The 26,025-nt window shown below is 38.5% G+C and overlaps 1 protein-coding gene across 1 annotated transcript; it reads left to right on the forward strand.

Moving 5' to 3' along the window:
- Window positions 1-284: 284 nt before the first annotated feature.
- On the forward strand, window positions 285-25,899 carry LOC132797290 (myb-like protein D). Its single transcript, XM_060808956.1, has 5 exons — window positions 285-525; window positions 735-793; window positions 23,874-24,889; window positions 24,948-25,067; window positions 25,133-25,899. Exons 2-5 carry the CDS (start codon window positions 773-775, stop codon window positions 25,368-25,370), a joined length of 1,395 nt encoding a protein of 464 aa, XP_060664939.1. The 5' UTR covers window positions 285-525; window positions 735-772; the 3' UTR covers window positions 25,371-25,899.
- The last annotated feature ends 126 nt before the right edge of the window (window positions 25,900-26,025 follow it).

Consider the following 26,025-nt stretch of genomic DNA (forward strand, 5'->3'; position numbering starts at 1 on the left):
ATTTATTTTATTTTTACTCATTTTATCGCAGTTATAGTTGTTATTTCGAATAATTTATTGTTGGTATTTTTGTTAGCAGCCTGTATTCAGCGTGACCGCTTTGCTGTTTTCTACAGCTAGTATATTTCAGTATATTGCGCAGAGCAACCTGCGGTCACGCTGCGTCTCCCAATTGCGCGCCTTCGCTGCTGCTCTGCTGTTTTGCTTCGCTGAGCGTGCGTGTGTGTGTGTGTTTGTGAGTTTAAGCTTTTCCACTGCGCTTGCTTGCAGTTGGTTTTACGTTGTGTGCCGTTGTCAGTTGTTATTTTGTAGCGCAGCGGGCTGGTCGTCGTGCATTACGCGTTCTTTTCTCACCTCTCACGCATACTACGCGAGTAATATTTGATCTGTTATTACGTTTCGTTTCGTTTCGGTCTTTTTTTTAAGTCTGTTTCAATTTTTTTGGTGTCTTGTGCTGCGCGCGCGCAACAATTACAACAAGCAAACAAACAAAACGGTGGCTGCAACTGTTTAACAATTACAATTGTAATAATTGCATTATTATTATTATTAATATTATTATTATTTAAACGCTGCTGTTCTGTTTTCGGCAGTGAAAGTGTTTTTCTTTTGTTTTTTTTCTGTCGTAAATTGTTTTGCGTTTGTTTTGTTTATGCTTAATATACAATTATATTGTTGTTATTTTTTTGTCGACTGCAGTGTTTTCTAATTTGCCATAAATACTATTTTTGCAGCGCACACACACAACAAATACAAACACACAAACGACAAAATGCAGCAGAAAGCCGATGAGGTGAGTACAAAAGAAAACTATAAGAAGAATAGAATAGAATAAGAAATATGCGAACAGCAATAGAATGTGGCGAAGCTGCGCAGCCGTTGTTGCCTATTGCTATTGCTGCTGACTTTGTCCTAGTCGGCAACATTGTTGCTGGTCTTGCAATTGCAAGTTTGTCCTCGTGTTGCTAACTTTGCTGCAGAGGATGTTGCTATGGCTATTGGGAGCTTTGTTGCCGAACACATCCTGCACAACTTTGTTGCTGAACTTCAATTTCTTTGACTTTGCTGCTGTGCGTTGAACTCTTTTTGCTGTCTCTTCTTGTTGCTCGCTCTTGGTAGTTGTTGCTGGTTCTTGTGCCGTGACGTTCCATTGACTGATTCTTGACTATCATCCACCACCGCAACAGCAGCAGCAGCAGCAACACAACGGCCTCATTGTAAAGGCTTTTTTGTTTGGCTTTTCATTTAAATTTGGCTTTATTTATTTATTATTGTTTCGTCTCGTTTTTTTGACTTGTTGCCTTGTTGCCGCTTCACGCGTGTTTATTTGTCAGTATCTCCCCCCACCCCCAACTCTTCTACTGTTGTTGTTGTCCTCGCACTATTTGCACAGTTGCCAAAGCTCTGTTGCTCTCTTGCTCTCGCAGTCTGTGCTTTGGTTATTCTTTTAATTGCTGCGCCAATTTGACGACGTCGACGTCGACAGCGACGCAGCTTTGGCCTCAGTTTTGACTTCGACTTTAGCTTCAATTTGAGTTTACCTTTTTTTCGTTTTTTTTTTTTGTGTGTGTGGCCGCAAAGTCAAAGTCATGGCAACATTTTGTGGTTGTTGTTGTTGCTGTTGTAATGTTTTGTAGTTTGTAGTTGTTGTTGCTGCTTTCAGTGAAATTTCTTTCTTTCTGCTTCTATTGTTTGCTTTGGGGTCTTCTTAGATGATGTTGATGCTGTTGTTGTTGTTGTTGCTGCTGTTGCTGTTATTGTTATTGCTAAGCAGATCTGAAGAAGATCTCTGTAACCGCAGCAAGTGTGCCACAAGTGCTGCCAAGTTCGATAAACAAAAACTGACGACCCAAAAGAGTGAGACAACAACAACATGCATAAATCAACAGCTGTTTTTACAACTCATTTAACGCACAGGCGAAAGACAATAAAAAAAAAACAACAACCACATAACATAAATTGCCCCGAACTCGAACCTGAGCGAAATGATCAGATCGTGAGACGGAACCAAAAAAAGCAACAGAATAAATAAAAAATAATAATAAAAAAAATTGTTGCCTGTTCAGGTCTGGCTCTTTTTTTTTTTTTTTAGCCTTGCCTCGCGTTGCAGTTGCAGCAAGTAAAAGTCGAAAAACCTGTAGATGAAGTTTGTGGGCGAGATACGGGATGGGAGGGGAAAATTTATAAGCAGAAGATGACTGTCCATGACCCAAATAAATGCAACTAAACGAAAAATGTTTCAAGAATTACACGATAAAGAAGGGGATGGAGGAAGATGGGGAGCGGAGAGCGAGACGCAAGACGCAAGACGGATTCGACGGGTTGATTGCTCATTTGAGCCAATCGGAGTCTCAGCTGGGATCAGACGAGATGAGGATGACAGAGGGAGAGAGAGAAAGAAAGAGAGAGAGAGAGAGAGAGCGAGAATGTGTCACATTAAGCGCCTGTTGACAAATTCCTGACTTACTGAGTGGCAACTTGTTCCCAAAGTGCCAAAATTCTGTTCTCACTTCATTATTTCTTTATTTCGAATTCAACTTTTAGAGTTACTTTTTATTTAAACTACCATATCCATATATCCATATATTCATTAGATGCATTTGCTTTTTTTTTTTTTATTTAAATAGAATCTCCCTAATGTCTTAACATTTTCGCTTTTTAGAATTTAGTTCTGAAGGAATTCGAAATCTTGCTGCTACTTAATAATACAATATTCTTAATAACTTGCTTCAATCCAAATAGGGATTTCATTCTCTAATATATTGACATTTTCGGAAAGGGTTTCGATCTTCAGAGAGAATTTTTTTTTAGATATAATCTGTACGAAGGTTTGACTCTACTTGAAAATAACGAATTTGTTGGGAAAGTTTTTCGATTGTTTTTCCTTGCAAAAAAAAACTCCGCTTTCATAGAGAATTTAGTTCTGAAGCCATTCGGAATAGAATCTCATAGTACTAAACTCTTCTCTAAAATATTGACATATTCGGAAAGGGTTTCGATTGTTTTCTTCACCGCTTTCATAAAGAATTTTGTGCAAAAGCATTTCGAAATGTTTTAGCCACTTAATAATACAACATTATTTATATATTGATTCAATTCATATAATAGGAAATTCATCCTTAGCTGCCAATTTGGATGGCTTGGCTTGTAAGTGTTGCGCTAAACCGGTTAGAATTAACAGTTTTTTGTTTCTCCACATTCTCCTGCTTTGACTCGTTTCTTTTTCCTTTTTTTTTGCGGGGCTGTTAAAATTTCGCTTTCAGACGGCGACAAATTTGACCAGTCAAAGTAAATTTTCTTGTTTTGTGCCACTTTTTTGTGTGTATAAATTTAGTTAGTGTTGTTTCGGGTTGTTTTCTCGGTCTTGTGTGCAATTGAAAGTAAAAATTTGCCAAACCGGTCAAGCGAAATGATGCAGGCGCCACATGATCCGTGATCGCAGTGATCGCGCCTAAACATTGCGCGTCAAATAAATGTAAATTAAATATTAGGCGAGGAGAGATACAGTAAAATCATCATAATCAAATCGGGAAGGAGCGAGGAAATGCGGGGGAGAGGGAGAGACTTGTGGTTGTGGTCAGCTACCTGGTCTTGTTAGCCCAGAGCAAATTAAGCCAAAAAAAAAGAAGAAACCAAAGTTTGAAGTTTGAAGATGGTAATAGAGATCGAGAGACGCAGACCCCGAAGCCAAAGGCGTATCGGACCAAAGAACTTGTGACTGTAATTACGAAGGGAGGGGAGGGGAAGGGGAGTGTAGTGTGGGGGCACAACAACAATAGCAACAACAGTAAGAGCAACATCAAACGGAGGCAAATGAAAAACGCAAACAACAAACGACAACAGAAAATGCGCCAAACTTGAAACTTGTCGCTGGCGATCGCTTAACGAGCCGCAAAGGTGGTGGGGGGAAGCGGAGGGAGCGGGGGGAGGGAGACGGACTGGAGGGTGTGCTGTGAAGTGGAGAGTGGAGATACAGATGGAAGGTGGAAGGTGGGGGTCAATGCCTGGGTCGATGACTTTTGACCCTTTTGCCAGAGACTGAAACTGAAACAATCGCAAATCGGGGAAAGGAAAGAAGGCGACTGCCAAGATCAAGGCAAGTACAATGACAACTAGAGGAACAGAAACAGAAACAGAAATCGATAAAGGGGAGCATGAAATTGGAGCAGCACTTAAAAAGGAGACTGCGCAAATGGAGAAAGACAAAGCTGAGGCCGTAAATCAACTGAAGCCAAAAGGTTGCACAGACTTGCTTCCTTAATTGCGGTCTAGAAGAGGTTTTTAGAGTGATGCGGAATAAGCAGGACTTGGGAATAATTACTGAATTCCTTATGCTAAAATGTTTATTTTTCATGAGTGAAAGAAAGTACCGAGAACATCTTAATATTAAATCGAAGATTCACTTTGCAATGGGGTTTTTAGGGTGATGTTGGATAAGAGCAAAATGGGAGACGGAGATTCCTTTCGCAGTATTTTTTGTTATTTCCTGAGTGAAAGAAAGTATCTGCTCGGATCTTAATCTTAGATCGGATATTTCATTCCCAAGTTGAATATTTCCTATCTCGAGAATGAAAGTATCGATTAGATCTTAGTTTTAGATCGAAGATCGAAGTTTATTATTTCCCGAGTGAATGAAAGTACCGAATAGAATGTAATCTTAGATCGGAGATTTCTTTCCCGAGTTACATATTTCCGTACTATGACGTTGTCTAGTGAAGGAAAGTACCGAGTAAATCTTAATCTTCGATTGGAGATTCCTACTGCAATAATTTAAATTATTCCCCTAGTTAAATATTTCCGTTCGATGACGCTGTTTAGTAAAAGAAAGTACCGAGTAGATTGGAAATTGCAGTTCTTGTGTTACTATTTCCTCAGGGGGTTTTCAAAAATGGTTTGCTGATTAGCACAACTACTAAAGTTCAATCAATGAATTTATGATGTGTGTGAATCACATTTAAATTTAAACTAGAACTCGAACAATTTTCATTTCGTTTGACAAGCGTCGGCTTATCAGTGATTCCCCCGTGGAATGCTCATATCTCAATATCAAAATTCCCTCTTTCTCTATCGTTTCTTCTTCTTGTGTTCAATAGGTTTAGTATGAATAGATTTCCGTCGCAGTTTCTTGGGAACGTCCGGAGTGTGATTCCAGGAATTTTGTTGGGGGAAGTCTTTGAAACTTTCGACTGCATTTCTTTCGGGTGCACTGAGATCGTTTTGCCTATGATCGTGAACAATGGCGAATAAAAACGAATAACTTTAAAAGTCTTAAACTTATGCCTCATAAATTTCACCGCAGGCAATAAAGAAAGAAATAGAGAAAGAAAGAAAGATAGAAAAAACCGGCTTCAGTTCTGACAATGAACTCAATTTGAGAGACGGAAGGCAAGCTTGGAAGATTGAGACCGAGATCTTGAGAGGTGTAAAAGCGAAAGATTACGAAATCTCCACGAATCGTAATAATAATAATAATAAAATTAAAAATGATATCGTTAAACATGCGTAGACGTTAAAGTATTAAGCTATTCAAATCTGTCTGTTGAAAAGTGAATGTTATGAATGCCTCGAATGCATGAATTTGAGTTACCGTTAGTTGACTATAACAATGCAATTTTTTTTGGAAAGTCTCGTGAACTGAATGAACTATATAATATCGTCTTAATATATATCATCTTCCTTCATTCAGACAAAAGTATGATGCAGTCGGGTATCAAATTAAATTGCTTACTTTACCGTTGACCGACTGACTCCCGATTTTATAATGCCCCAAAATCAATTTGTCATAAAACCGAAAATCAAAGTGAAAGAAGACCAAACACCAAACAACGATTATCTCATGCTGACGACAATTTTCAATGCCGATTCCCACTTCGGTTCGGTTTCAGGTTCGTTTCGGAGGAAACGATCGGGGCGAAATTTTCACTGATTGCTTCAAAACATAATTGCTAATAAATAGACTGCAATTAGAAAATGATTTGATTTCAGCGCTCCGCGTTTTGTAAGACTTATCTCTATGCCATAATTTTAGTGTTTTTCTGTTTTTTTTGTTGTATTTTTTATTGATCCACGACGTGCGATTACATTGTTGTTTTTTGAGGCGAAGAAAGACAGAGAAAAAAATACAATTTGATTGACGCAATCGCTATAAAACCGAAACAGCAAATGAGACAGTTCATGAGTTGATAACTTAGGTCTGCAGTCTGATTTTTTTTCCTTCAAAGAACGTGCTGGAAAATGTTTAGAACTTTTTATTTGTTTGTTGTTTCTTTGGCATTGGGTTTGCTCCTTCTACACAGAGAGAAATAAATCTTGGTTTAAGATCTTTCCGACTTTAAAAAGAATAATCTTGTTATATTGTTTTTGGGTTGAAACAATTTTAATTAAAAACATCTTATTTTAAGATTAAATTGAAAAAATCTTAATATTAGACTTTTTCAATCTTCAAAAGAAAAATCTTGAAATAAGATTATTGGGTAAAGACAATATTACATCATAATTTTTTGTGGTAAATTTGCATTTTAAGAATTCTAATCCTATTTTAAGATAAAATCTTGATTCAAGAATGTTTTATTCTAGATTGAAAAAGAGATTGCAATCGAGATTGATTTTAGCACGCTTTTTCTTTCAGTGTAGTTTTTTTCCTTCAGTTTTTTGCAGACTTATGACTTGTAGACTATTTAATGAATGGATTTATTTTCTCAGATGTTTGATATGACTTTCTACTGAGTATTGTATGCAAAGTAAGCGACCTGCCTCAAGTTGTGTGCCGAGCGTATAACAGTAGTATAACAGATGTATTTTGCATATGCAACCTTAACCCATTGGCTCAAATGTGTGTGTGCAAATATCCAGTCATAAGTTTAGTTCCCCTCCCCTTCCCTCTGCGCTCCCCTCTCGGATCATAAATCATTCACTTGGCTGTCTCTGTTTCAATTAGTTATGGGCAGCACCTGCGCCTTTTCCCTAAGCTGATTGCAAATGCCACACATATATGAATATGGTAAAAGTATCAATTAGTCGGAATGCAACAACAATTTGTTCCGAGCGACAATGGAGGAGGCGAAGTCGAAGGCGGAGACGCAGGTTGCCCAAAGTTAGTTTTTTAATTTGTTGCAGCGTCGCATACAAAAGATGCATTGTTGATGGGGTTTTTACTTTTCGCACAGACTGTCTCTATTGACAAGTCACAGGGTTGCCACCTAATTGCAATTTGAAATTTGAATGAAAGTGACAGGCGCAAATGTCAATGGCAGACGACAAAGCCAAAGTAGAGTCGAAGTGGAAGCCAAAGTCGAACGCCAACACCAAAGTCACAATCAAAAGCGTGTCGCATTTTCCATCATCAAATGCCTAACAATGCGACCGGCGACGACGACGACGACGTCTCTCTGCACTTTCTCCAATTGAATGGAATGATATGATATGATATGATATGGTATGGTGCCATCGTATAGACTTGTGTATAGTAAGGTATGCAGCTCTTGTGTATTTGTTAACACCCCATTGCTTATTGCTTATTGCTTGTTGTTGGTTATTAGAGAGCAATTTGTTAGGCTGCTTTTTTTTTTCTCTATTCACTGTGGCGAACAAAGCAGCAAAGCAGCGAACGCAGCGAAGCGGCAGAATCGTAAATAACTTCTAGATACACTCCACAAAAACTGGTATACACATATAAGTCAAGGCTCTAAATCGAATACGATAAGCCTTATCAAGCGTATTAGCCGCAAAATATATGACAACTCACAAGCACACACAGCACGATATCAGCACAACAAACATACGCTCTTTTCAAATGCAACTCAATGCAATCCATCGCATTCATCAATGTCAAGGGCTTTGTAAGTTGGTGCTGTGTAGGCTAATTAGCAATTTGCGGGTGTTAAGTTCACATCACCAATTGCGAAGCTCGTGACGTGTCAATCAGTTGATTGGCTTTCAAAATTCGACTGTTATACAACTGTTTAACGGTTGAAAATATCAAAAATGTGACCAACTCTAACTTAGTTACGCACATTTGATGTGAGTGTGACTGTTGTAAAACTGTTATACGACTGTTATACAACTGTTATATGTATGAAAGTATACAAAATGAGACCAACTCTAACTGTATTAAATATGTTTGATGCCAGTTTGACTGTTATAAAACTGTCATTCAACTGTTATACATGTGAAAATCGACCAAGTTCATCTATTTTTCCATATTTGTTATCAATTCATCTTTAATTTGACTGTAATGGAACTCGTTCTCTTGTACAACTGTTATTCGACTGTTATACGTATGAAAATAACAAAAATGCGATCAACTCAAACTGTGTAACATATATATAGAACTGTTATACTTGTCAAAATCAACCAACTTCGTCTGTTTTACTCATATTGGCTTTTAGTTTGACTGTTATGCGACTGTTAGACGTATCAACTTCATCTGTTTCACGCATATTTGTTGTCAATTCGACTGTTATAGATTTTTATTGTTCTGTGACTGTTATACGGTTAGAAATGATCAAAAATGCGAGCAACTACATCTGCCTTTCGCATATTTGCTGTCAATTGGCTTTCAATGCCAGAGCAATGTGACTAAACTCGGGGCTTTTTATCTAATCACAGGTGCCATTAGTCCAAGTCATTTCTGATTCTATTGTATATATATTTACTTGGAATGTACCTGCAAATGCAGACTTCGATTTTCAATTTATTATATATATTTGGTAGAGGGGTAGAAGTGAGGAGTGTACAATAAAATATATTTATTAATTGTAGATATGATTAGCTGTTAGTTAGTCAATGACTAAAACCTTCGGGGATGATGAGTTCATGTCTTTGTAATTTGTGGTGTAATGCGACTATAATTTAAGTTCTTTTCGCATTCGACTGTAAAGATAGGCGAGTGATGATGACTCAGTTCTAGCTGAACTTGAAAGCCGCAAATGGGCCATGAGACCATTATTTGCTATGGATGGTTCATGTGTGTGAGTGTGTGTGTTGTTTTTATCGATAACAAAATGATAGCTGATAGCGGCGTTATCAGGCGTAGATTTCCACACAAACAGAAACTTGCGCCAAAGAGTTGGCACCATATACAAATATGTGTTTAGTCTGAACTATACGAACTTTATATACAACATTCTGACTGTCAATGCGAATGCGAATGGGAATGCGATAAAGCTGCACCAGAGTCATGTAATATGGCGCACCTGCAGAGAAAGAGGAGGAGGTGGAAACCAACTCGAGTCGAGTTGGCAATTGGTTGGCAAAAGGAAACCAGATAAGATACTTCTAACTGTTATTTCTACCAATTCTTTTTTTTTACGGCAAAAAGTAATTGAAATGCCAGCACTAATTATAAAAGAGCGGAAAAAATAATGATGAAGCGACCCTGGCGCTGAGTCAGCCAACAGAATTTCATTTCGAACATGCATTCAATTTGCCTGATCGATTCTCGGGGAGTTTCTTTCCCCTCCAAAAAAAAAGCAATACAAACATTGATTTGGGCGTAAAGTTAACGAATGTTTTTTTCCGAGCGATAAGCAAATCAATTATGAAAATATCAAAAGAGAGAGAGAGAGAGAGCGAGGCAGTGAGAGACTCTTTTTTCACCTCTAAATGTATTCATTTATTTTTATTATCAATTCATTTAAAAGTTGATTTTATATGATTGGAATTGTGTGTGAGTTCTTGAGCAAAACAATTCGATGTGTAACAAACAAGAGTTGCCATTTATTTGTTAAAAACGTAATTGGAATACCTTTTCATAGTTTGCAAGCAGGTTTTTTAGTATTATCATTATACCCGATACTTGTGGGTATTACAACTTTGTATACATTTTTAAGAAATACTTTTGTATGAGTAAAAACGCTTACTTAATATAGGTCTTAGTAGCTTTGACTGGCAGTGTGGAATAAATCCACTCTATTATACTTTGAATGCGGTACTGTTTCTTTAAAGTATAATATATAACTTTTAAAATATACTACACTAATGCTATCATTTGGTATACATCTCAGTATTCCGTATATTTTGAATATGGTTCCATGCCAATATACCAAATATATCACTTGGTATATTTTTTAGTATTTCTCCGGTATATTATTTTGGTATATTTTAGTAATAATACCGCGTAGGCATCTCCGACTCTATAAAGTATTTAGTATATTCTTGATCAAAAGAGCCTGGTATATTTTGTACTCTATGGTATAATCCTGAATGTAGTACTATAAAAATATATACCAAATATTGCATTTGGTATATTTTTTTTAATATTCGCGGCTAATTAATGTGGTATATTTTAAAATAAATACCGAACTATTTTGCTTACTTGTTTTTCTCGCATTCGAAACAATTGTTATTGATGTTCACTTGTTTTATTGTAGTTTTTTTCAATAATTTCCAATTAAATTTGGTATTATCATACGCTTGTTTTATTATAATTTACTTGCTAGTTTGTAGAAATGATTCCACTTCATTTTCATTGAATACTTTCTCAACTAAATTCATTCCCATCGGAAGCAATCAATGGAGAATTCCAAGTGGAATTATTCTAATTTGTTTGTAAGTGGAATTGATTTGCAAATGCTTTCTGTAATATGGAGGAAGTTAATTTGTTGCATTTGCCTGCTAAGAAGTGAGTGTCTTTATTGTCATTTGCAAAGCATTTAGCGGTATCGATGTGAAGCCATTGCGATTGCTTTTGCTGTTGCCATTGCTGTGGTATATTTGCACAGCACTTCCGCTGTTTGAGGTGCGAGGTATGAGGTGGCAAGCTGCTGGTCACTTCACCTGACTGTCGTAACTGTGTCTCTGACTGTCTGACTATTGTTTCGCTTAACGGTCTAAGTAGCGCCATCGTCATCATCATCGTCATCAGCAGCTGCAACATCATTGTTGTCATCATCATCATCATCGTCGTGGTGGTGATTGTCAACGTCATATAAACACAGTAACATAAATAAGACTGTTGGACACTCACTCCGTTCATTTGCAATTTCCACATGCATAACAAATACATTTAGTATATATATATACTAAAAACTTACAATGTCGTTGTTGCCCATTTTGCAAGCTGCATTTGCATTTTCATTTTGGTCTTGCGTTATTTGGTTTATTTACTTCCCTTTTCCTCCTCTCTCTCTCTGTCTGTCTGTCTCTGCCTCTCTCTCTCTCTCTTTCATTTTGTCGTAGTTTGTAAATCTTCTAGTAGATCCCCATTGTCATCAGCTGTCGCCATTTTGCTTCTAAAGCGTGGGAAACCCAACTGAGAAATATATTGCCATTATACTCGTAAATTTGACTACATTTGTTTAAATTAGCAAACAGCAACAACAACGAGAAAAATGCTAAAACTAAACTTGGCTAAATTATTAGCATTGCTGCCCAGCGCGCTTTTTATTTGAAGTTGAAGTCATGGTAAATTGAAATTTTTGCTAATTTGGATTTCTTCGCTTTGTTGCTGCGACTGCTATTTTACTGGGCAGTGTTAACTAGAGTGTAACTCTCCAAGCTCGCCTCCATGCTAAGCGATTAACAGCGTTAGCGTTGACTGTACTACACATAAAACGCTTTGCATTCCCCGCATTAAGTGCACCTTTCGCGATCCGGGTAGCCAATTATAATTGTTACAAATGTGTTATACAACCATTGAAATGTGTTATGCTTAATTTGGTGTAATATCTGGACTTTTTGTTGAGCTGTTATAGAGATTTCACATAGCTATTTACAAGTGACTCTTTCTGTTATACAGCTTTCACGCAACTGTTATACTGATTGCAGACACTGCAATGCAGTACAAAAAGCATACTAAAGACTATTCAAGTATTCTATGTATTTCACTTAATTTTCAATGAATACTTTCTCAACTAAATTCATTCTCATTATGAAATTATTCTAATTTGCTTGTAAGTGGAACTCTCTCTCTTACAAATGAACTCTGATATACAGTTGTCATACATAGATTATACTGTTATAATATCGACTTGGATTATGGACCATGGTCAGTCGAAGGGACTCTTTCTGTTATACGGTTTTGGACGCATACTAAAGTACAATAATTTTCTTACTAAAAACAATTCAATTAGTCAAAACTGTTATACATCTGTCATACAACTCTTATACTGCTATACAACTTGCAGAATGCAGAATAATTCTCACACTTGCTGTTAGCTTTGAACTCTTTGCCATTTAGCGATTGTTATAAGACTGTCATACGACTGCAACGAAGTGCTAAAATGTAACAGACGACCTATAAACAAACACTACTTCACTTATTCAAGTACTCTCCCTTCAAATGAGTTTGAAGTCTGTTATACAGCTGTTATACCACGCGTATACTGTTATACAAATTTCAAAATTCAGTTGGATGCTTGCAACTGCTGTTAACCTTGAACTCTTCGCTACTACTCGACTGTTATACAAGTGTTATACGACTGTTATACTTTGCAACGAAGCGCTAAAATACCGCAGACGACCCATAAACAAACAGTACACCACTTATTTAGTACTTCATTCACAACATGCCAACGTGGGTGAAAGGCAGCGAGTGAGACCGTCCGCAACACACACATGACAAATTCCCAACTGATGTGTTGGGCTTACGACGAGTCGTGTGTGTGTGTGTGTGCACAACCTTTCACAAAGCTGAGCCATGCTAACGATAATGATAATGATTATGATAATGATAATTTTTACGATCATGCCAAAGAAAATAGCGTATAGAATAGGTGGGCAGTCGACAGTCGACAGCCGAGTAACCAAACAGAGACAGACAAACAGACAGAAGTAGACAAAATATGCAGTTAGCATGTGTTAAGGACGTCTAAACACTTTACCGTTGCCCACAGACGCTTAACGTACCGCTAAATGTCATAAAAGCGCACTTCAAACCTCTCGCAGCTCACACCTTGCGAGACCTTGCAGCGGATCTCCATCTGTTGACTGATGTCTGCTGTTGCTTCTGCGGCTGTTGCTGACCGTAGGCAACCGGCATTTTCATTCATGGAAAAGCCATTCACACATGCTGACTGGCTGACTGGATGACTGAATGACAGACAGCTTAGCTACTCTTTTTTCTTTCGGTTTCTTTCGGGGGTGGAGCTGAACAGTTAGGAGATCTAGTAAATTACTAAAACCGTTTTGGTCAACGCATTTAATAGTTAGCATTATGCTGGCATTAAGGCCGACGCTAACATCATTGTCACGTCCGCCACGGACGTGGACTCCACTTTCCCACACCTCTCTTGATGGATAACTGTGGATGATACTTGGGCGATCGCTCAAGTGCTACGCTCAAGTGGTTTCACTTTTCCTCCTCTACTCGTTGCTCGTTGCATTCAATTGGCCACAGTCTTTCTCTCTCTCCCTCTCGTTGGGGTTACTAGGCCAAGCATTTCCCTCTCTCAGAGCACTCAACATTGTTATACTTAAGTCTGCTTAATGCCTGCCACCCAAATGCTTCGGACATTACGACTTTTATATTGTTATAAGCATATTAGTTTTGTGTGGCTTAATGGAGACCTGCTTGAGAGTTATGATCGGGGCTCGTTTAAATGAAAAGCGAAAGACTTTTCTACTCAGCTAATGAGATAATGCTGCAGTTTCTTTTTTCTGTACTGTAATTATTCTTTTGCTCAAACTGAATCGCAAATTGACTTAATCTAAACCATTTGTTGAACACAAATTCACTTGTGAGGAAGCACTAAAAAAGTTTAGCTGTCTTGTGATCTGCAGCATCTTCAAAACTCTTCCGACATTCTCAAAGCTATTGAGGATCAACGACAAATTCGCTGTTTTGAATCTTGGCTACACAGAAAAAAAAGTTCTGAATTCAAGATGTGGGTCTTAAAAGTGCGTCAAGAACATGAAAATCTTAATTTTAGAAAACACATCTTCATTTCAGGAGTATTTAATATAAGACACAAAATGGGAAGAAGAAAAATCTTATAGTTTTAAGACCAAAAATCTTATAATAAAATCAAAAGAATATGACTTTATAAATTGTATTGTTGTTTATTACTTCTTCATTATATTTTATGATTTAAATAGCGCATTGAGTAATAAGAATAAATTCTTAAAACTATTAAAAATTTAATGGGAATTTCGATTGATTACAGAATTTCGTAACATTTATTAATAATAATATAATAATTTTTTTAATCTTATATAGAAAATTTGGCATTTTCTTAGTTCTTAGTTTTAAGAATTTGTTCTTATAGCTGTCTTATTTCAAGAACACAATTTTGATCTTAGAACTTGGTCTTTTTTGCAGTGCAAGTTCTTAGAATTAGACGAATATATTTGATTATAGAACTTGGTGATCTTTTTAGGGAAGTTCGCAGGATCAGACAAATGTTCTTCTTGTATATAGAACTTTGTTTTTTTTTTTCATTGTATGTTCTCAGGATTGTGTGACATCATCTGGTTTTTTTTTCTATTGATCAATTTGCGCTGTGCGAACTTGGCTGTAACCTCATTTTGGGATCTGTCAATTCTCAAGTTAGCTTTGATGTCTCTGTTTATCTTTCTCCGTCTGTTTGCTCTATGGAACAAAGCAACTCAATTAAAATTGGAGAAGGGGAAGAAGTACAAAGAGCTGCACGTTCAATACAGTTTTGTAGCAAATATTTGCCATTGTTTTGCTGAGTTTTTGTTTCATTTTGGCTCTACATATTTCAATCAGCGAGCAGTGAGGGGATCGGGGATAGTTGATGGGTGGGAGGAGGAGGAGGAGGAGGAGGAGAAGAAGGTGGAGGCAAAAGAAGAGCAACGTTTTAATTACGAGACAAACAAGAAGCGATCCAAAACATGGCAATTACCAAAGAAACGTCTCTACACAGAGTTGAATAGAGTTGAGTATCTCTATCTATGGCTTGTATCTGTATCTATCGTTGTATCTGTATCTTTTACGTGCTCCATGTAGCGTGGCAGCTGTAGCCAATAATAATGAAACAACAACAAAAAAGAAGCGCGCTTCAAGTTCACAAACCCAAGCGTCAGTGAGACAGACACGCAGACACGCAATCGCAATCGCAATGTGCATTCGCAAGCGTGTCTCGCAGATGCAGATACAAATGTATCTGCTGCTAGCTGCGTTTTTCTAGCCGCCTTTTTGTTTCAGTTTCAGTTCCAGTTTTATTGTTTTTTTTTTCTTTGTTGCCCAGTTTGTTCTCTCTCTCTGGTCTCTGGCAACGGGCCATGTCAATGGCCCAGGGCAAAAGCAGCTGCTTCAACTTGCAGTTGTTGTTGTTATACTTGTTGCACTGCTGTTATACATGACATAATGTGAGTGACGCTTCTTTTTTTTTCAGTAAGTTTTTTTTCTCTGCTTTACGAATGCCGCGCACGTTTTCTGGGGCATTGGCATGCGGTGAATGTGGTAGAGAAGAGCACTACTCTTTACCATGGGATGGGTGACATAATTTGGATTAACATTCGCTTCCATTTGTTGTCTGCCGATTATTGGCTATTGACTGTTATACAACTAGTTTGTAGTCAATTTGTTAGATTTAATATTTTGCAATTGCCTGAGGTGCGTGTGAAAGGAAATGATTGCATTTTGGCAAGTGTTATACGACTGTTATACAACTGCTATATGCTGGCAAAAGTGATAAAAACAGTTATTACTATTACACTCTACATGCATGCAAAGTTGTTTTACATTTTGGCAAGTGTTATACTGTTATACATTGACAAAATTATTATATGCTTTTATTGTCATCATTCTGCATGCATGCAATATCTAAAAATAAACTAAATTTCTGAAATAAAGAAATAGAGGCATTTTGGCAAATGTTATACGACTGTTATACATTGGCAAATGATTAAATGCTTTTATTGCGATAATTCTGCATGCATGAAATTTCTATTAATAAACTAAACTTCTCACATAAAGAAATTATGTCATTGCGGCAAGTGTTATACGACTGTTATACATTTTCAACATTATTAACTGCTTTTATTGCCATCATTCTGCATGCATGCAATTTTAATTAATACAGTAAACTTCTCAAATAAAGACTTTAACAACTGTTATACATCCGTTAGACACTCCCAGAGTTCCTTGGAAATCTCGCCTAAAAGCGAAATGAATATAGCTGTTATAATGCTGCGGTTGTTGGTCGACTGCACCCACAATTGACATAGAGTCGCATTCGCACGTCAGCGAGCACTTAAACTGATGACCTAAGCGACCAATAAATTTGGTGAGCAGGCCAAAAAGCCAATGGGCAAACAAGCTCAGTTAGTGCTCAGTGATTTGCCCAGGTCACGCAGGGTCCTCAAAAAAAAAAAAAATTGCCACAGTATTTATGTATTTTCCCTCTATCGACTCTATCGATGGCATTTGACCATGAGTTTTCTCCCAATTGACGTGACGCTTATCGCCAATTCATTTGGGTAAATAGTTTCACATAGCTTTACACTTTTACACAAAATGCGTCGTAGTTTCCACAAAGGTGCGATAAGAGCAGCAGCTATCTCTCTTCTTCTTCATCCTATTGGTTCTGTCGACAGCTCTTAAGTAAAACTTAACCTATATTTGTTTATATATATTACTTTTTGTTGTTGTCGTTTTTCGTCTATTTCTATTTCTGCTTTGTTTAGCAATTTGTCAGTCGGTTGTTAATGGTTCGCCCCACTTGAGACGTGACTTTGTGCTCAAAGATTTTGGCCAAGAGATTTTCAAGTTAGTGTTTCGTTTGGGGCCAAAAACAAAAAAAGCGAGACCTAACCCATAGCAAATATAACTTAATAACAGCAATTGGTAACGGTATAACGGTAATTGTAATACACCCCCACACACACACACAAATTCATAATATGGCGTCATAATTGACACATGCTTCAAGTGCATCCGCCTCAGATTTCCAAATTGCAGATTGCAAATTGAAGACTGCTGACGATCATCGACTCAGAATAGATCACGATTTTCAACTGGGTCGATTGCATGAACCGACAACTGAGATCTGAGATCTGTGTCTGGGAAGGTGTCGATTTCTAAGCATGAGAAGAGAGAGAGTTGAGGATAATCGATAAAGCAATGCTAACATTATAATAATGCTGCAAATGCTCCAGATAGAATGCAACGTATAGCAAGCATAGCTAATAAACTTCGATTATGAGAGATAATTGCAAAAGAAGCTGAATAGATCGTGAGTTCTGTAAATGCGAATGCGGATTGGATTCAAATGAATTACAGTTAGGGTTACGACAGCTGAGGTTAGATAATCGGGCAAGCTGTGAACGAAATCTTTTTATAATTATTGCGAAAAATATTTCTTGAATTTGTGACTGTTATTTCGCTAACTGTTAAACAAAGTTTAGAAATTCTTCTCTGGTAAATTGCCTAAAAATTTCCACTGCTAGGGAGAGTTGCAGAGAGAGAGAGAGAGAGAGAGAGAGAAAGAGTGTTGGTTAACGTTAGTTGTTATTTTACTAACTGTTAAACACTTTGTGATGATTCTTGTCCAAATCTTAGAAATGCTTCTCTACTCAATTGTCTTAAAATTTTCATTGTTAGCGCAAGAGAGAAAGAGAAAAGTGGAGAGAGAAAGAGTTACAGGGATTAGTTGATTCCAGTATTGATTAACGTCTTGTGTGATTTCACTAACTGATAAATAATTTGTGATGATTCTTGACCAAAGTTTAGAAATACTTCTCTGCTAAATTGTTTAAATATTTATATTACTAGCAAGAGAGATAGATGAAGAGAGAATGCCATTAGTTGATTGCAGTGTTGGTTAACATCATTTGTTATTTCAATACAATTCGCGATGATTCTTGTCCAAAGTTTGGAAATGCTTCTCTGCTAAATTGCCTAAAAATGTCCTTTGCTAGCAAGTGAAAGAGAGAGGAGTTGAGAGAGATGGAATACCATTAGTTGATTACAGTGTTGGTTAACGTCATTTGTTATTTCACTAACAGTTACATCATTTTCGATGATTCTTGTCCAATGTTTAGAAATGGTTCTTTGGTTCTAAATTATCTAACAATTGTGATTGCTAGCAAGAGAAAGAGAGAGAGCTAGAGTTAGAGGGAATGCCATTCGTTGATTGTAGTGTTGGTTAACGTCTTTCGACATTTATTGCTGCTGGCTTAATGGCTTATCATGCTGCAAACAGATAAAAGCTGGAAATTTCAAATTGGAAATGACAGCAAAAGAAGTTTTGACAACTGAACGAAGTGTTAAGCGAATTGTAGACGAAAGAGGAGATGAAGAAAAGTGTTGAAGTGGGAGCGAGAAGTTAGAATCAGCAATGAACGTAGCCCCTTTGGCTGTTGTAGTTTTTATGGCATGCCATCGATAACAGCAAAAGCATCAACATTAACAGTAACAGCATCGGCATTAACATTAACACTAAATATTATCATTGGCTTTGGCTCTTGAAGTTGAAGTCGTTGTTGTTGTTGTTGACCCAAATGCCTTGCGGGCTAAAATCTGAGTAGACGCCCACCTTTTGTTGTTGTTATTGTTTTGCTTTTGCCCTCTCTCTCCCGCCGCTTGCATATCAATTTGGTATTTCATTTTTTTTATTGCACGCTTCGATTGCAGCTTCGTCGGTCGGTCACTGCGAAACAACACAAAAAAACAAAACTCTAAATGAATTGCCCCAAATACGTGTACAGCATCATTATCATTAGCATCATCATCATCGCATAAGCAGCAGCAGCAACAACAAGCAACAGCATATCATGCTAATGCGCTGATCACTCGCCTGGAAACTATAGCCCAAGCCAAAGCAGCGCAGTCGATAGCGACGGCGACGGCGACGGCGACGTCAACGCCAGCTGCGCTGTCATTTATTTTGTTTTGTTTTTGTGAACTAGAAGTGGAGCAAGCGCCAGTGTAAAAGTGCTAGAGCGTGAGAGCGCAATGTATGTGTGTGTGTGTGTGTGTGTGTGTGTGTTTCGGTCAGCAAGAGAGAGAAGAGAAAAGAGAGTGAGCGTGCAGTCAAGTCACGGTCACGTTTCACGTCACGTTCTGTGTGTTGTTGTAGTTGTATAATTCTTTTTTGCTCTTGTTCGTTCATGTTGTTCTCGTTGTTGTTGTTGTCGTTACTTCTGTAGCTGCTGCTGCTGCTGCTGTTTCTGCTAATTTGCTTTGTGCTTTGCATATCGTGTATTTGGCGTCTGCTGCTCTTGTCCGATCTTTTGCATGTGCGCTGGCGCTTAGCTGTTGTTTAGGTTGTTGTTGTTACTGCTGTTGACCCCGAGTACATGCAAATAAGTTGAGTTTAGGCCAGCGACTCGTACACTCTCCAGTCTCCACTCTTCACTCTGCGACATGCGCTTCCCCAATTGCCGTTATGTGAGCTATGTGAAGGTGAAGTTGAAGTTGACGCTGTGTGTGTGCAGTTGAAGTGGAAGCTGAAGCTAAAGCAGCGCCATCTGCTGGCTGTCCACTTGACAGCTGTTATTCCTGCCAGTGCTGCCCATGTGCATTTTGCATGTTGCTGGCCACACAAAACTTCCGTTTGTTTTTTGTGTTTCTTGTGTTTTTTGGCATCTGGTTTTTCGTTGTTGCCAGTGAAAACGACAGTTTGGCGGTTTTTGTTTTCCTTGATGTTTCGTTTAACGCACAAAATTGAGGGGAAAATATTTGCAGCGAATTGATGAGCTTCGACATCGAGACAAAATGTAAGCAAATTGCATTTGTCTCCGTCTACGTCTCCTTCTCCGTCTCCATCTCTTTCTCTTTCTCTGTCTTCCTCTGACTACTTAGCGGCTCTAACTGCCTGCAACAGCAGCAACGACAACGACAACGACATTTGCCTCCGCTTTCTAATGCCACAACAACAACAGAAACAACAACAATTGCCATGCGGAAGCGACAGTCAACAGTTGACGCACCCACATGGAAGACCCTAGACACGAGACCAAAGACCCAAGACCCCAAAGAGAGCGCCAAGTAAAGACCCCCAAAGACCTTAAAGACTGAGCGCTGACCCGCAAAATGTTGCCAGCTAACAAAATTCTTACCGACTTTCCGCTATTATTGCACTACTTGCTTCTCTCTCTCTCTGTCTCTCTTCCGCTCCTTCTCTCCTTCGCTGTGCGCTCCTTCTTTCATTCTTTTGTTGAGTGAGGGAAACATTTAGACCACAAATTGCATTCAATCATCGCTAAATGCAGCCAGCAAATTCTTCATAAAGACCTCTTGGATTCCTCGAATCGTGGCCAATTGACTTGTCATTTGTCCAACTGGCTGCCTTTCTTTTACCTGCCCCTCTCCCATGGTTCTGCACGCTTCCCCCTTCTGGGCAGACCAAATGACACGAGCTTAAAGCAACTGGTTTAATGTGAAAGCATCTTGCAACACTTTGCCACACTGTGTGGCAAGCTGTCACGTCTTGTCTGGTGTCTGCTTGGCTAATAATTGTCAATTGATATGCCATTAAGCTTGATAACGTTGGCTTAAAGTGTCGCTTTATGGTGGTTGAGTTGCCACTAATGAAATCGCTGTACAACTGCCTAATGTACAGTTTGCAGTGTTGTAAAGCGATACAAAGAAAGTGTGAATTCGTATGGTAATTGTGTTGGTAGTTGAAAATATTTTATAGTCAATTTGTGTGCAATAGAATACATAAAATATCTTACTTAGCAGTGTTGTAAAGCGACGCAAGGAAAGCGGGCATTATTGTGATAATTGTCTTGTCGCGGGGTAATAAAATGCAAAGTTGAAAATATTTGAATATAATATTAGAATAGACAGATAATACATAAAGCATTTCACTTAGCAGCCTCAATTGCATTCGAATTATAAAATCTGCAGTGTTGCAAAGCGACGCAAGAAAGTGGGAATGATTAAGCTAATAGTGTGGTCCATAGGTAATAAAATGTAAAGATGAATTAGATTAAAATATTATAATAGAATTAGACTATATAAAACACCTCATTTAACAGCCTTGAATGCAGTCAAATTGTACAATTTGCAGTGTTGTAAAGAGGAGCCAACAAAGTGCAAATGATATTGCTTACTGTGTAAAAAAGTATTGAGTGGCAGTTAAGTGAAATTATATATTATACGCTATAAGCTTAGTAGAAAGCTTAGTGCAGATACAAAGTTAATTGGCCTAAGTGCATATTTTCTTAATTATTGCACAAGTATTAGATGAAAATGTTGTACAATTATGTTGATGTGCACTTAAACGATTAGAACATTTTTTATATCTCACTTAACGGCCTCAATTTGAGGTCAATCAAACATCAAACTAAGTAGGATAACTTTACAGTGTTTACAATGCTTTTACATTAGATTTTTCATGGAATGTGTGGCCGTTAAGCGAGATCAATATGCCGCAAAGCGCAATAAATATGTAAAGAGTGGCTGTTAAGTGAAAATAAGCTATTAACTTGACATGCAAATACAAAGTTAATAGGTTCAAGCTTTAATCTTATTAATTATTGATGTGGAATGCTTTATTTGCTTAAATTGAAATTTGCTATGAGTGCACTTAAGTCAACTTAGTGTTTCATTTGCAGTAAAAAGAAGTAATTGAATTGTGAGTCGTGTTTTAAAGCTCGTATTGAAATTATTGCCCTCGCGCATGCGTTTATTGGCCTTGCGTCACTCTCCCTTCCCCTTCCCCTTCCCCTTCTCCATACACTCCTACATACACGTATCTAAAGAGTGAGATACGACGACAGATTAAATTACAGCTCAGTCAACCGCATATGCCAAACGCTTCCCATTTTCATTTTCGTTTTCATTTATGTTATGATTTTTCCCCCATTTATTCATGCGATGTCATAACTTTGAGGTCGCCTTTGTCACGCCTTTGAGAGTGTGGATCAATTTTATGCAACCCGCAACAGTTGTTAGCTTTACTTTTACTCTCGATTGTTTTTTTTTCGTCGAAAAATGTGTTTAGCATTTTTACGAGCTCGCACATCAACAACAAACAACAAAACAATGAATGCCCCAGCTTCTCCCCTTTTGTTTCTGTTTCTGTCTCTCTTCTCGCTTTTGTTTGCTGCCCTTTGCATTTTTTAATTTATTATGTTTATGTTTTGTGCTCCTAATGTCACGCAACATTTTAATTCTGTTTTCGTTTTTTTCGGTGATCGCACACGCATTTTAAATCCGCTTAAGTGAGGGTTCGCTTCGAGTTGCATTAAACTCTCTCGAAGAATTTGCCACACTGCGGGTTGCTGTTGACAATGCCACCAGCATCGCATGTTGCTTGCAACACAAAGACAGACAGAGTTCAGTTGTCTTTAATTACAGTGAAACCTGCCCTGAACTGCAACTGCAACTGATTGTTGTGCAATTACCTCAAAGCCGAGAATAGACGAGAGAGCGTGCTCGACAAAGAGACACGCGTTCATCGTCATCGTCATCGTCATCGCAGAGTGTTGTTGGGTAATTGCCTGCGATTTGTTATGCAAAGCAATATTAATTGTAGTACTTACTGCTGCACTTTATTACAGCTTATGCAGCGATGAAATGTAGAAATTCTAAAGCAAACTTCATTTGAATCTATTTTTTTTAACAACACAGGGATAGTTAATGAAAATTAAACCAATCGTCAATGCAAAGATGAGACTTTATTTGAATGTTGACTGCAAGTTTTGAGAATTCTTCTTATAGGAACAGAGATTATAAGTGTAAGAATCAAGCCGAACACCTTTGCAGCCAGTGCTTTAGAAATACGTTAGTGTTCATATAAATCTATCTTTCTAACTTTTTGAAATAACTAAAAAGTGCAAGAAATTGAATGAAATTTTTGAAGGAGTTGACGTTACTCACAGAAATATGAAGCTAAGGTAAAAAGAGCTTAGTCCATATATTTTTTGTAGCAGCTGTTGCTTAGTTAACCTTTTCAAACCCTTATAATAGAAGGGTAGAAATGTATTATAACTTTTTGCCCGCTGAAAAGCAGAAGGAATCACTTCCGATCCCAGAAAGTATATTTAAGCTTGATTAGTGTCAACAGTAGAGACTACTATAATAACTACAGTATTTATAGAACTGCCTTGATATCACACAAAAGATATCCGTAGAAGTAATTCAAGAAATACTTTTGTAGGAAAAAAATGCCTGCTGCAATTGGGTTTTAGTTTGTTTGGTTGACAATCTAATATGTTTAGTACTTTATGGTATGTTTTTAATGTTGTACAATGGGTATATCGACTTTGGCATATTTTTCTATATATATGTATTTATATATTTTGTACGAAGTAATATATAAATTTACCATATATAACATTTGGTATATTTTGGTAATTCCAGTATATTTTCGGTATATTTTGGGAATAATATCGCACTGGTATGCTAAAGTTTATATGTAGAATTAAATCAAACGTCATATATTGCTTTCGGTACATTTTAGTATGTGTGTGGTATATTAATTTGGTATATTTCACGAATGATATCACACTATACCATATATGTATATACGGAGACCAGGTATATCTTAGTAATTTTCTAGTGTAATTTTGGTATATTTTAAAAATAATACCGCACCGTTTTGCTATAGTTTGTGTGTATCACTAAATCAATTCGTAAAATATTGATTTTCGGTATATTTCACGAATAATACTTTATTTTGAATAAAGTACTACATCAATATACCATATATATACGGAAGGTATAGGTATAGGTGTATTTGAGTATTTTTGTGGTATATTTTCGATATATTTCAAGAATAATACCGAAATTTTATGCTTTTGTTCATGGCTAACGGGTATCTCACAGTCGAGCAGACTCAACTCTAGCTTTCTTTCTTGTTTTTTTGTTGTTGTCGTCAGTTTCGATTACCGTCGCATCGATTTGTAATCGGATCACTTCCTGCACATTGTTCCGCAAGTTGTCTCAAGTTGCCCGATCAAACAAACTTAGTAACATAACTAACTCTCCCCCTCACGTTTGTGTGTGTGCTTTGCAGAAAATCGATCCGTTGACACGCATACAGGAGGAGATCAAGGAAGTGGTGCGACGCGAGGAGGAATACCGCCAGCTGGTAGCCAGCTCCAATGGGACGCCGCCGGTCATCGAGGCCAACTACAAGCTGAATGGCAATGTCGAGGCTGAGCCTGTTGGACAGCAAGAGGAACTGCTTGAGTCGGAGCACGATCAGGATCGGGATCGGGATCAGGGAGTCCTGGTGACTGCGCAGCCAGCGGCTGCAACGTTGCTGGTGCCCATCGAGGAGCAATCGCCCTCGAACACGCCCTCGCTGGCATCGAGTGTGAACAGCAACAGCCACAAGGAGGAATCCCTCGATGAGCATCACTCCGATGATTCCGGCATTTCGGCCTCATCGCAGAAGACGGCGACCGCGAATGGCGGAGCGGGTGGAAAGCAGCCGCTGAAGCTGACGATTGTGGGCAGACAGGAGCAGCGTTACATTGGACCCAATTGCTACAATTTGACGCCAGAGCCGCCGCAGCAGAAGCTGATGACGCGAACGATTTCGACGCCGCAGTTGCATGGACAGCAGCAGCAGAAGCGTCAGTTTGCCTTCAACTCGGCCACGAAGGGAGTCATGCAGCGTTTCATTGCCTCCCATGGCAAACTGCAGTTGGGTTCTGTCACGCCCCCCGCCTCTACACCGCTTATTCTCTCGCCCCAGAACGGAAACGGAAACAACAGCAATAACAGCAACAACAACAATCAAACTCTCAAGCTGAATGCACGTAATGCGATGGCTTTCCTCGATTCGGGAAATCCTGGCTTGCCGCTGCTCAACGGCAACAGCAACAACAACACTATTAACATCAACAACAGCAACAACACGCTGTCGCAGGGCGCCATCGAGCGGGACTCCGAGGGACGTCCGCTGAGACGCGGATATGTTCCCGTCGAGCAAAAGATTCAGCGCGAGCTGCAGGACCTCAAATCCCGCGAGACCGAACTGAAGCGTCTGCGCAAGCTCAACCGCCAGCACATGCTCGACAAGCTGTAAGACTCTTCTTATTGTGTGTGAAATTCCTTTACCTGATTATCTTCTCCCTTGCAGTCAGTTGAGCACAGACGACGAAGCCGATGCGGATGATGACGACGATTCGGAGGTGGAACATTGTTATGGTCCCGGTAAATTGCGCAATGCACAGTCCACAGTGGAACTGGACAGAGAGAGGTAAGTTGATAGCAGCATTTCAAAGACTATTTTCCTAACTCCTAACTCAACTTCTTCTACCGCAGCAACGATGTGGAGCTCCTGGGCCACAAGACGTCCGGTAATCGCAGCCTCAACGTTGCCGCCAATGGCAACGGCAATGCTCTGACCACAAACGGTTCCAGTTCTGGCTTGCGTCCGGCCATGTCGCTGGCGGAGTTGTGTGACCTGACGCCGGAGGAGGCGCCATCGTCGCATCGCCTGATCGCACAGTGGGAGAGCCTCATCAAGAAGAATGCCGAGGGCATTGAGGCGGCCATCTAAATGCACCTGCGGCGCTCCGACCGAAAAGCACACCAAATTATTATTATTGTAATGTTGTCCCAAGCACGAAAAGAAAACCACAACTCGCCTCCCTTACACACGATGCAATTCCCTCGCCCCCGCCCTGAAATTGATGGTTTTTTTAGTATTTTTTTTTTCTTTGTTGTGGTCGCGATTTACTTTTAAAAGGTCCATGTACTTAATTGATGTCCTCTAATTTATGCATTGCTTATGTTATACGCAAACCCCGATTTGATCTATTGTACATAATTCTTCGTGTTGTTTCCGACTATATAATTTATTTAAAAACGAAATTGATTAAATCAAAAACAACAACAATTACCCCTACGACGTGACGTGCATGATGAGTACCTTAACATATATAAGCCACAATGTATAGCAGTACGTCTCTATCTGTATGTATATGTAATACCATAATATGTATCTACTACACGATATGCGATATATATATATATCAATACTATGCGAAAAACGATTTAATAAAATATATTAATGTATACCGTTAAAATCAAGAAATCTAATTTGAGAAAGCTGGTTCAACATTTTGCAGCATTAAAACTTATAAACTTCTGCAAACTTTTGGGCTGCGTCATTAAAGCAGCGCAGTTTGTCAGTAAAAAAAGCATTGCATACT

The sequence above is a fragment of the Drosophila nasuta genome, chromosome X (assembly GCF_023558535.2).
Source record: "Drosophila nasuta strain 15112-1781.00 chromosome X, ASM2355853v1, whole genome shotgun sequence".
Taxonomy (NCBI): Eukaryota; Metazoa; Arthropoda; class Insecta; order Diptera; family Drosophilidae; genus Drosophila; species Drosophila nasuta.